Source organism: Pleurodeles waltl, chromosome 9 (assembly GCF_031143425.1).
Source record: "Pleurodeles waltl isolate 20211129_DDA chromosome 9, aPleWal1.hap1.20221129, whole genome shotgun sequence".
NCBI classification, from domain to species: domain Eukaryota; kingdom Metazoa; phylum Chordata; class Amphibia; order Caudata; family Salamandridae; genus Pleurodeles; species Pleurodeles waltl.
Genome location: NC_090448.1, coordinates 1,135,450,294 through 1,135,462,535, shown reverse-complemented (window position 1 = coordinate 1,135,462,535; position 12,242 = coordinate 1,135,450,294). Strand labels below are relative to the sequence as shown.

General features: G+C 45.9%; 1 protein-coding gene across 2 annotated transcripts in view; it reads left to right on the top strand.

The window, feature by feature from the left end:
• The window catches only part of FUT8 (fucosyltransferase 8), a 584,495-nt gene that overhangs the window by 511,904 nt on the left and 60,349 nt on the right, over positions 1 to 12,242 (top strand). For both annotated transcript variants that reach the window (XM_069208896.1, XM_069208897.1), the window contains one exon: positions 8,926 to 9,172. In XM_069208896.1, the coding sequence (XP_069064997.1) occupies positions 8,926 to 9,172 (247 nt within the window). The remainder of the gene's footprint in view (positions 1 to 8,925; positions 9,173 to 12,242) is intronic.

Sequence of the window (12,242 nt, the reverse complement as noted above, 5' to 3'; positions counted from 1 at the left end):
GGTGTGTGGTTAAAAGCTAGCTAACAGTGCTATGGTCCCAAGCAAACTTAAACGCCATCTCCAAACGAAACACCCTTCGCTTCAAAACAAGAATGCGGACTATTTTGTTCGCCTGCGTCAAAACACGGAGAAAGAGGCAACTTTCATGAGAAAAACCACAAAGGTAAATGAAAGAGCTCTTAAAGCTAGCTATCAAGTTGCTGAACTTATAGCCAAGTCAAAAAAGTCGCACACTGTGGCAGAGACATTAATACTTCCCGCCTGCAAAGCTATTGTAGAGGAGATGCTCGGACCTGAAGCAGCTAAGGAAATAGCCAAAGTCCCTCTCTCAGACAACACAATTTCCAGACGTATTAATGACTGAGACAAAATCGTGGTTTCAAGCTAAGATTTGCTGATCTACCTTTGGACAGTTTTTGGTTGGATACTGCCAAGGAGTTCCACCTTCTGGCAAACAAAGCTATTTTGACATTGCTCCCATTTTCCACTACATATCTGTGTGAGATGAGCTTTTCAAGCATGATTGCTATAAAAACTAAATACAGAGAGAGACTGAGAGCCGTTGACGAAGAGCTACGTGTGTGTCTTTCTTCGATTCCAGCCAGAATATCAGCTTTGTGTTCAGCCAAACAGGCCCAGGTTGCGCACTGAATAAAGTATTTTATAATTTTTCATATTTCTGTTTACTTACTATTTCATAATAAAGTAATTATAAAATACTTTCTTTGTGTTTATTTGATTCCTATTCAAGAGAATTACTTTATATATAGTCAATATAGGCACAGAGTTAAATTTTTTAACATTTTCTAATGGTGGTGTGCCTCGTGATTTTTTTCATGAAACAAGTGTGCCTTGGCCCAAAAAAGGTTGAAAAACACTGGGCTAGAGAGTGGAGCTGCTCAGCTCGGTGGTTGTAAGGTTGACCTACCTTCCATCAAAGGTGCAGGTGGGCTTATGGACAGCTGCATACATCACTGATAGCATGATAGGGGTGGACTATCTGGTTGGCTGCATGCTGCAGAGTTCTAGTGGCAGTACCCACGGGAGGTAGGGTCACTACAGCCCACAGTGACAGTCCAGACGACTAGGAGTCCTAGAGTTGACCTGCACACAAGTGGAGCAATTCTTCTAAAAAAAAATTAAACTGCGTGCCGATCTCTCAAACTTCTTCATCCATCGCTTCGAGATGGCCCTGTCTTTGGGTGTGACGTGAACTTATCAGAGAATCCAGCCACAGTGTTTGTTATGGAATTTTTCATTCATTTTCTTATTGCTAATGAGGCAGATATGAGCCTGATTTAATTTTCCCGTGTATCTATCTCAGCTGTGTCCTCTTCTGTAGGTCTAAATGGGTGAACATGGTGACTGCTGAGTCCAGCCACTCTGTGGTTATCAACTCACCATGGTGAGGTCAGGCATGGCCCAGGCATTTCAATAGGTCGGCCCTGTCCGTAGCCACGAAGCCTGACTTGATGGACTACAGGAGGCTGCCCCGGCCACCGTGTGTGTCTGAGAGTCAGAACTTCCGGGACCAAGCATTCTGTGATTCTGCTTCTGGCTTGAAAGGGAGGCTGGAGATGTGTCCTTGACTGGCAGGATCACTTTAAAACAATTCCAGACATGCATTCACCCTGCATCAAACCTTCAACTTGAACAGAATGCTTCAAAGAGAAGATTGGAGGTGTAGACAACTTAAAAATAACTTCTCCGAGGGAAAAATCTGCTAACTGCAGGTTTTACATTAAAAAAAAAAAGGAAAACTGTTAATGAAATAAATTACAGGAATGTGTTTTTTTTTCAAATCATAACGATTGGCTTGAAAATTATGTAGTAAAACATTGTTGCAGGAAAACCTACCACGTTGCATTGTATTTCGTTGCTAAAATTGCACACTTAAATCGATATCTAGTACAGAAAGAAGTGATTCTTAAGAATAATCAGTAGTCAAAATGTGAGCTTTGTTTGCGTTTTTTCATCGTTGTGCTGCCTTTGAATCCGGTTCCTTTTCACCTGCAGTTGGTGGAATATATTCCCGTAGGTGGGGATGCTTGGAGATGCATTTTCAGTGTCGCACTCCAGATATTGTAGGCGGAGTCTGACGGATTCCAGTTTGAGGTGTCTGTGAAGTCACGTGGCACAGACTTGTGGCACGTGTTTCCGGTGCACCACACGGCACTTCGAAAGAGGGAAGCAAAAGGATCAGTCTAGATCAGTGGTTCCCAACCTGTGGTCCGGGGACCCCTGGGGGTCCACAAAGCCTTCTCAGGGGGTCCGTGAGAGCCTAGAAAAAAAAGAAATATCAACAAATATTGACAAATTAGGTCTCCGGCTTCCAGTAATGACTCAGTGGGGGTCCCTGGGTTCCATTAATGTTAAAGTGGGGGTCCACAGAAATCAAAAGGTTGGGAACCACTGGTCTAGATCCCTCTTCCTAGGTGTATTAAATATTGATGTAAAAAATCTTAAAAAGCTGGCCTTGGGACACTTTTAAAGGGAGTACGTCTTGATGCTAGTGGCCATCCCTGGGATACTCGTCTGATCCATCAGCGGCTAACTTCCCTTGCGTCAGTAGCCAATGAAAAACTAGGGTGAGGAGCAGTCGTTTTTACGGAACTGTCGCTCACATCCTATTTACGGTTTGTTAAGCAAAAAGCGCAAGATATCTGCTGAGCGGCTTTGAGAAAGGCACTTATCTCTTCTGTTGCAGAAGTCGAGTTTAATTCACACTCATCAAAGGGAAAGGACCTTTGCTGGAGTCGGCACAGCCAGAAAGAAGAGACAAATTGGTCCTTTCTTCCAAATTGTGGCTGAAACTGTGTTCAGGTGAATGACATTGACACTTTCTACAGACCTTATAAGGTTGAAAACCCCGCTGGATGTAGGACAGGTGAAGTTTCCATGGAGTTGACACCCACAGCCTCTTAAGGACTCGCAATATGAGTGCTCATTAGCCACAGCAATGCACGGCTCTTTATAGTTTCAAAGATTCTTTTAAGTAGCTCCTCTCAAGTTGTGAACCACTGTGAGCCTTTTCCAATCTTGGTGGCAGAAGTCTAAATCAATCTGTTTTTTTCTCTTCTCTCTACTGCTCAAAGAACCAAGGCTTAATTAAACTTTCACTGCAAAATCCTGTAATGTAGTCCGGGTGGAATAGACCTTTTCTGCTTTGAGTAGGGCAAATGTGGTCTTGCATAGGGCCTATCCTCCATGCTAGGTAAAGCTTTGTCTGAAAGTGGTTCTGCCAGAGTGCGGAAAAGTCACCGGAAGTGACATGTAGTGCTTATGTAGGTGCCACCCTACCTCGCTAGAATCAGTTCTTTCCTTTCTGCACCAGTCAGTGTAGCTTCAGAGAGAGCTACCCTCAGTCACTTTTTGAATGTCTTTTTATTCTATTTTTTCACTTTTTGTCACAGCTTTTTGAGACTTGTGTCCTGGTGTGGCAGGGATGTCAACGATATGCGATGCTGCAACAGTCTCAATCCTGGTCAAGAGGAAGGTACCGGGATCGGTTGAGAAGCCATCAATCTTTGCTGCAGTCAAAGTTGTCCCACTGTGGTAGATCCCACAAAAAAAGAAGAGCAAGAAGCTGAACTTTGCCCCGTCCGTCAGAGTCATCAAATGAGACTAGGGCGCCTCAACACTTTGAGGCCTGGCTCCGCGGTTGAGCCTGTGCCATCTCTGCACTGCCCTGATTTTCTGGGAGCCGGAGCAACCCCCGCCAAACTTCAAAAGTTTTATAAGGCCGTGCACCTCATATTTGGTGCAGCCCGTCCCTCCTGGAGCTCATTCGGGTCCTGTGGGTTTGGGAGGGGCTCCTACATGTCTTCTCCTGGTGGGTTCGCCCTTGACACCAGTCTGGCCCCTTGGATCAACAGATGGATCTGTATCAACGCCGCTTGAACCACCTGACACCGGGCCCACTGCTGACTCTTCCATGCCGGCAGCCCCGTTCCCATTCTTATTCCTGACTCTGACACAAAGCTGGATGGGCATTGTCGACACAGATTCCAACTAAAGCCATTCCCTCCTGGCTGGAGCCTGAGCCTTATTCCTTTGGGGTAGGACTTGTGGAAGATTAGGTGGTGCCACTAGACCCTTTTGAATACCAGCCTTTAGACCCCAATGAGGGCATCTGGTGTGAGAGTTTGGTGGATGTCAGGGGACTGGATACCTCCCCAGATACTCGCTTGGTATCTCCTCCTACCGTGGCTACAGAGGAGGGAGCCTCATTTGCTATGATGGTGAGAATGGAGAGGTCCTGGACCTTTGCTGCCCTCCGTGGCTGTCAAGACTAACGTCTTGACGGAGGTGCTTCAGCTGGGAGTCATCCTTCAGAACTGCTTCTCCCATTTCATGAAGCCCTCACAGATGTCCTGCTTGGGGGTCTGGTCCAAGCCTTGGACAGGGGCTCCTGTGAACAGGACAGTTGGAGAACACCACATGCCTTTTGGGTCGTTACTCCCATTCACTCTGAGATTCGGTTGTGCAGGAGCTTCCTGTGATCCTGGAGGAGGCCCGGGCCATACTCTAAACAAGCTATTACTGACCGGAGAGACAGAGCTAAGTTCACAATCCTATGTAAGCTGGACACGACCGACTCGCTAGGCAGAGCGGTTTCTTCATTGGTGGAATTACAGCTCTAAGACTGGCTGCGGGCGACTGTTTTTTCTGGGGATGTCCACGCTTCACTTATGGCAAGCCCTTTGATGCCTCCAGTCTCTTCGGAGACGAAGCGTACTAAGCGCTGGAGCACTTCGAGGATAGCAGAGCCACGCTCAGGTCCTTTGTCCATTCTGTGGCCCCTCACCTTTAGCTCCTTTTGTGGTCATGGAAGTGGCTTACAGCCTCGTCTCTACCCACCCTGCCACCACAGCATGCAAGCTTCCCATCCCCTACATGCCAAAGGCCACAGTACCCACAGACCCCAGAGGTCAGGCAGCCAGAAGTTGGACTAGTCCACCACTCCCCCGGCTGCCGCATTCTCCAAACCTCCTTAGTTTGCCCTTCGACAATCATTGGCAAACAGTGGGAGGCAGGATACGCCATCACCTGCTCCACTGGAGGTCAATAGCATCTGACCACCCGGTTCTCCAGATTGTCTGAAGGGGCTACACACTTTTCCTGACCACCCCTTCACCCATGCCAACCACTTATGGCAGGCTGATGGGGGACCATCTTTCCGTACTCTGCCAGGAAGGGGGTGCTGTCTTGACAAAGGGAGCCATACAAAGGGTGCCAGCAGCAGAAGTAAGTTGTGGTTGCTATGGCCGCTACATTCAGGTGCCCAAGAAGAATGGGGTTCACTATACAAGTGCCAAAGTCACACCGACCCTCTTCCATGTTGCTCCTCCTAGCTGTTCTGGACATAGCATAGTGTTGGGCTTATCCTCCCAGATTGCAAGTCCAGGATATTTAGGCTATGATACTGATGTTTCAGTCTTTATCCTGAGTTTCAGTGAGACTGACGCTCAGCCTGCTGGGCATCATGGCCTCTTGCATCCTGCTTGTGACACATGCCATTGGCATATGCAGGCTCTGCAGTGGGACCTGAAATTCTGTGGGCGTAGCATCATGGAATCTCGCAAACATGGTCCACATCTCGAAGGGTACTGCAGTCGATCTGCTGTGGTGGTTAATGACCCATGATTGGCTCAGCGGCAGACCCCTCTCTCTTCCCCAACCAGCTCTGGCAGTAGTGACAGATGCGTCACTGCTGAGATGGGGCTGCCATATGGGAGAGGTGGATATAAGAGGCCTTTTGTTTCCTGGGTAATCCAGACTACCTATTGCTCTAAGCAATCCGGCTGGCATTGAAAGCCCAAGTTATCCTTATGGCTTCAGACTGGGCCAGGATAGTTGGGTATCCTGAGCTGTTCAGCATGGCTTTCGGTCCTCTGATCGGGCTGCCCCTTCAGGAGGATCTGTTGCAGCAACAGGGGAGAGTTCTCCACTTGAACCTGTCAACCCTCTGGAAATTGAGCAGCAAAAGGTGATAGGTTTCAACCTTCTGCCTAAAGTCTGTGATGTTATCTCGGCAGCTCAGCGTCCTTCCACCAAGATGGTATATGCCAGCCGTTTGTGGCATGGTGTGCCGAGAAACAGGTTGATCCTTTATCTGCTCCCCTTTCCCAGGTTCTTTTGTTGATCCTAACCCCTGGGCCAGCAGGGTTCTGCAATGGGTACTTTGAGAGGTTATTTAACTGCCAGATCAGCCTTCTCTCTTCAAGTCCCCTATTGTAAATAGGTATATTAAAGCTCTGCAGTACGCTTCCCTCAGCTCCCTTTGTGATGCCTCAATGGGACCTTAACTTGGTTCTTTCTTTCTTAATGTGCACTGCCTTTGAGCAGCTTCATTCTTGTCCTTTTAGGATGCTCACAGTCAAGATGGACTTATCTTCCTGGAGGGTCATTGAGCTACAGGCATTGTCCTCTCAGTCTCCCTATATTTTGTTTTTCCACGACAGTCTGGTTCTTCGAACCCTAGAATCCTTCTAGCAGAAGGTAGTCATCCCATCTGCCTATCTTTTACACTCCACCTCATTCCTCTAAGGAAGAGGAGAGGCTCCACCAGCTGTACCAAAAAAAGGGTGGTTGTTCTACTTTGACTGCAGAAAATCATTCAGGGAGGATGAGCAACTCTTTGTGGGGTATGTCAGGGCCAAGAAAGAGAAGTCTGTGGAGAAACAGACCATCTCCCAATGGATCATGCTCTGCCTTCAAATCCGCTACGCTTTGGCCAAGAACCAACCCCCAGAGGGGTTGCATGCTCATTCCACCAGAGCAAAGGCTGCAACCACTGCGTTAGCACATGGAGTCTCAGTCCTGGACATCTGGCAGACAGCAATGTGGGCCTATCTGCATAGATTCACTAAGTACTACTACCTGGACAGTCTGGTCTGTCAGGGCAGGCACTCTGCCCATTGACTGCTGCAGAACCTTTTGGTATGCAATTGTTGCACAGACTCACATCCGTTGAGGTATTGCATGGATATCTATTCTGAGGTAAAGAATCTGTGGCTATAAGTCTCTCTCAGATAAACAAGTTACTGACCTTCGGTAACGCCTTATCTGGTAAAGACATTCCTCTAGCCGCTCTACGTATCGGTTTCTAGGGACAGGGCTATTTTCCTTACAGGGCACTAGTTTTGCACACCAGTGGTCAGTGTTCTTCGTGGTTCTGCTCTCGGGGCATGAAAAGGTGCAAAAAGAATTGGCGCAGATGACGTCAATGATGCCCTTTGGAGCCGAACACCACCACGTACTGGCGCACAGGAGTACTGAGCACAACAAAATTCTGGATTCAGTCTGATGCTTGAGTATAATTCTAAGGGGTAGGAATCTGCAGCTAGAGTCTCTACCAGATAAGGCATTACCAAATGTAAGTAACATGTTCGTCTGCAAGCCTTGCATGCTATAAGTGTGTTAGCAGCCACTGGGATATAAAAAGAGACGGACCTTTGTTGAAAAGATGCTGCTCTTAAGTCTGTAATCCGGTTCATAGGAGTAGACCAGCCATTTAGGAAAGATACGTTCTGTAGTTCAGCGGTTCTTAACTCATAGTCCACAGCTGTTCAGAATATTAAATAATAGTAGATTAATAAAGTATATGTAAAAAAAGCAAAAAGTAAATTTGCACACTTTTATATACTCTGGAAGTGTGGAGGAATTAAGAATTTGAGGTTAAAAATTAAGTTAGTATCCTTAACTTAAATTGTGGGAGTAGGCCAAGTACAGCAAATGGATTCTGGTAATGACAGCAGCTTCATTTGAATCAAAGAGAATGCACCACAGCCAAAAAAGACAAAGTAGGATTCTAATTCCTAGCCTATTGATCGGTATTTTACAAATAAAACTACTTTTTGAAAAGCTCCAACGTTCTAATTGAAATGAAAAAAAATCGAATTTTGTGTATTTTTGTTTGTGAATGAAATAAAATAAATCAAAGTTTCTATATTTTGTTTCATTTTTACTTGTTTCTATATTGTCGTGTATTGCTTTGAGGCTCAAATCGTAGAAATTAGACGGGGTCCGAGCTTCCTGTAATGATTCAGTGGGGCTTCCTGGAAGTCAAAAGGTGAAGAACCACTGCTCTAGTTGATGACAATTGCCTACTTGTTTGCCTTGTCTTCTAGAAATAAAGCGACTTCTTCACAAAGGTAAATGCCATCTTGTAATGACCGCAAGAAACCCAATTTATACAAAATACTTTTTTTCTATTTTTTTCTACGTAAATATGATAGTTAAATTTACACTTAGTTGTAAACATTGTAACGGTTTTAAAAAAATACTTTCTTAGTAAATTTAAAAGTAAAGTGAAAAACAGTGCTGTTAAACTCAACCGCTGGCAGCGGTATGTTTAGTCATCCAAAAAACACATTCTTGTATTTTCCTAGAATACTCTGTTCTTCACAAAAGAGTTGACGCTTCAAGATGGCAGCCATTTGTGTAAGGATTAAGGTTCCACCTGCAGCTGAAATCCCTCCCCTGGGGGTGCACCAGTGCTGATGGAGCTGTCACCTTAATTGTGTGGCGCCTGTCTCGTCGTTCGGCCGGCATGAAGTACACGGACCACTTTCAATGCTGACCAGTGCAAAACGAACACAGGCAAAATATAAACATCTTTGAAATGGCGCAAGGTGACAAAAAACATGAAGGACACAAGCAAACAAGCCAATGGCTGAAGGGGGCTTACCCAAACTAACAAATGACGGTAGAACACTGGCCCAAAGCTCCTTTCTGTAGGTTGTTGTTTTTATTTTGTTAACATGATGTCTGGTGATAGCAAGCTATCACAACAGACCTAAAAAAGAGAGTAGTCTATCCATGTTGCCTGTGTTGATCATTCTCCTGGACTCTGATTAAAAGTTGAGTGGCATGCTCTTGTGTGAAGCAGTGCAGTTCTTAATACTGTGCCTTCTTCTGCAGGTGAGGCAAACGACAAGGATGTTCAGGTAGTGGAGCTCCCCATCGTGGACAGTCTGCACCCTCGACCACCATATCTACCGCTTGCCGTCCCAGAGGATCTAGCAGACCGGCTAATACGCGTTCACGGAGACCCTGCCGCTTGGTGGGTCTCCCAGTTTGTCAAGTACCTGATTCGCCCCCAGCCCTGGCTGGAGAAAGAAATCGAAGAAGCCACCAGAAAACTTGGGTTCAGGCATCCTGTTATCGGGTAAGAATATTATTTAACAATAGTTGTAGAAATATTAGGAAAAATAGTGGGGGAGAATTATTATCACTAATATTATTAATAGCTGTATTATTTTGTTGTATACTCCATGTAGGTGGGTGGTGGTCTAGTTGGTAACATCAAGTCATCGGGTCACATGTCAAAAACTGCCTTTTACAATTCCACTACTTTTCATCAAAGAAGAGATACTGCAAAGCAGGGCTTGCTACGAGCAAACATTACCTGCATGCTACAGATGACGTGCACAGGTTTACAGTGATTTTGACCTCACATAGAGGTGGTTTGCGGGGGATCCTATTTTAGTATTTTACCTTTTAAGTATCAATTTCAGATCGATCCTCTCCATCAAAATTAGAGGAAAGCAGGGTTCTGGTTATTTGTGAAAATATGGCCTCTGAGCCCTCTCCTTTCTTCATCCCTCTTGCCCTCCCTTTTGCCCCTTGTTATACCTCCTATAATCCCTCCCTGTCTCCTTGTCCTGCTCTCTTTCTTGCCTCCCCCCTCCCTCTCCTTTACTTGTCCACCCCAGGGCTAGGCTTGGGATAGTGAGTACACACACCACTAGGTTCAAATCTCCAGTAACATTGTTAAATCTCAAAATGTAAACAGATAACTCTTACATTGTCCCTCTTTTGTGTTGTGATGGGCCAGGGTCCCCACAATATCTTCAGGGCTCTTAAGAGCAGTGTTCTTTGTAAACTGTAAGTCAGTAAACAAGCAGACACAGGTGTGCACCAGGACGGTAAACAAAGACACATGTCCTCCCCTAGAGACAGAACCACAGGTGGAGTCCTGATCATACTTAATAGGTCTGTTTGTCTTTTACCATTTTGGCGCATGTACCGCTCATTGCTGGTAAATTGAATGCACTGTTAATGTATGCCTCCAAGGACCTTCAGAGCCCAGCGGTCCATGTTGCATTACCTGTCTGACATAAGATGTACATTATCCTAAGCCACTGGTGAGTCCTGTGACTCATAAACAGTGTTAGACATTAAGAATATTTCAGCTGGAAGACACCCTTGGTACCTGATCCTGTATTTTAGGAACCTGTATAGCATCAGGGAGAATGCACTGTAGCAGTGGTTCCCAATCTTTTGACTTCTGTGGACCCCCACTTTATCATATCTGAAACCCGGGGACCCCCACTGAATCATTACTGGGATCTGGGGACCTCCCCACTGTGTCATTACTAAAAGCTGGGGACCTTATCTGTTAATATTATTCAAAATTCTAAGCAGTCACAGACACCCTGAGGAGGCTTTGCGGACCACAAGGGGTGCCCGGACCACAGGTTGGGAACCACTGCACTATAGTGCTAGGGAAATATGAAACTTTGTTTGATCCTTGGGATTCTAATCAGGGACAGCAGTAATTTTGCACTTCCTCACCCCCACTGCACACCTTCAGGTTTTAGTTCCACTTATTCAGCCATGCCCTGCCTAAGCTAAACCAGAACCCCCACAAGCCCCATGGGGTTTGGAGTTTGTAAGTATGTAAGCTCCTGGACAATGTGTTGGTGTGCCATGAGCATAATTTTGGCAGTCTCAGGCACCTGTGTTCAATCTTCCCTTCCACACTCATAATGAAGCCAACACCTGCACCGCTGGCGAGGAGTGTGCCCATTTTGTGGTGTCGCTATCCACATGTAATGAATTATTACAGGTAGCTAGGGATACTGTTTTCTCGTTAGATACATATTCCTAGATCAGGACACAACTGCAGTAAGAATGTATAAAAAAACAGGACCTAAAAAAGATGAACATTTCCCATATCTGAGGAAAGTAGAACAGAATGATTTACTTTGTAGTTCTAATTACAGAAACCAAAGCACTGATGTCACCTTATATGGAGAGAACAGTGAATTGACAGATGCTGCTTTGTCTGAATCACTGCTTAACATATTGCAAATAAGTATGCTTATACACTGTAGCCTGTTTCTTTCTGGTGAATGCCCCACAGATGTCCAGGTTTCAATTACAGGCCATTCCAGGTGTTGTTGTCTTTTAGGTAGTCATTTTCAGCATTCTGTTTTATTGTTTCACCAGTGTTCATTTTCAATCAATCAATCATTCATTTATTAAGCACCGCACTGTCACCCAGAAGGGCCTCTGGGCGCAGAAGATTCTGTGTCTCCTTCGAATAGCCATGTCTTGAGCCTTTTTCTGAAAACTGCCAAGGAGGGTGCTGTTTGGAGGTGCAGGGGTAGGTTGTTTCAGGACGTGGCTGCGATGTAGGCGAAGGAGTGGCCACTGCTGTATGTGCGATGGATGAGGGGGTGGGTGAGGTTGAGAGTGGTGAAACACAGCTGTCTTGCGGGGGCATGGAAGTTTCGTTTGTGGTTGGTGTAGGTCAATCTTTGATTGTGGAAAGCTTTAAAAGCCAGTGTGAGGATCTTGAGATGACATTTCTTCTGGACTGGGAGCCAGTGGAGTTCCCTGAAGTGAGGGGTAATGCTGGTGCTTTTAGGGAGGTTCAGGATGAGTCCAGCAGCTGTGTTCTTTAGGGTCTGTAGTCTTGAGTAGATGGGTGGAGATAGCAGTATAGAGAGCATTGCCGTAGTCGAGGCGGGTGGTGACCAGTGCGTGCATGACTGTTTTCATTGTATTGATGGGGATCCTTCTGAAGATGTAATGTAGCATCCAGATTATGCAGAGCAGAAGGAGGCGAATGAGTACACTTGTTGTTTTAAGGACAATTGGTTGTCTAGGATGACGCTGAGGTTGTGGGCGTGGTCCGATGGGGGTGGGTGTTGGTCCGAGTTCTGCTGGCCATCAGCTGTGATCCCAGATGTTGGTGTTCTTCCCAATTATCAGGAACTCGGTCTTGTCGGTTTCGAGCTTAAGGCAGCTGTCTCTCATCCAAGTTGCTTAACGTTCACAGTTTTCCAGAAATCAGTTTTGGTGTTGTGTGGGTCCTCGGTGAGCGATGCCATTGGATCTGATAATGTCTGCAAGGGTGGTCATGTAGATGTTGAATATGGTGGGTCTGAGTTAAGATCCTTGAGGTACGCCGCAAGCGATGGTTTCGGGTTTGTAGGTGAAAGGTGGAA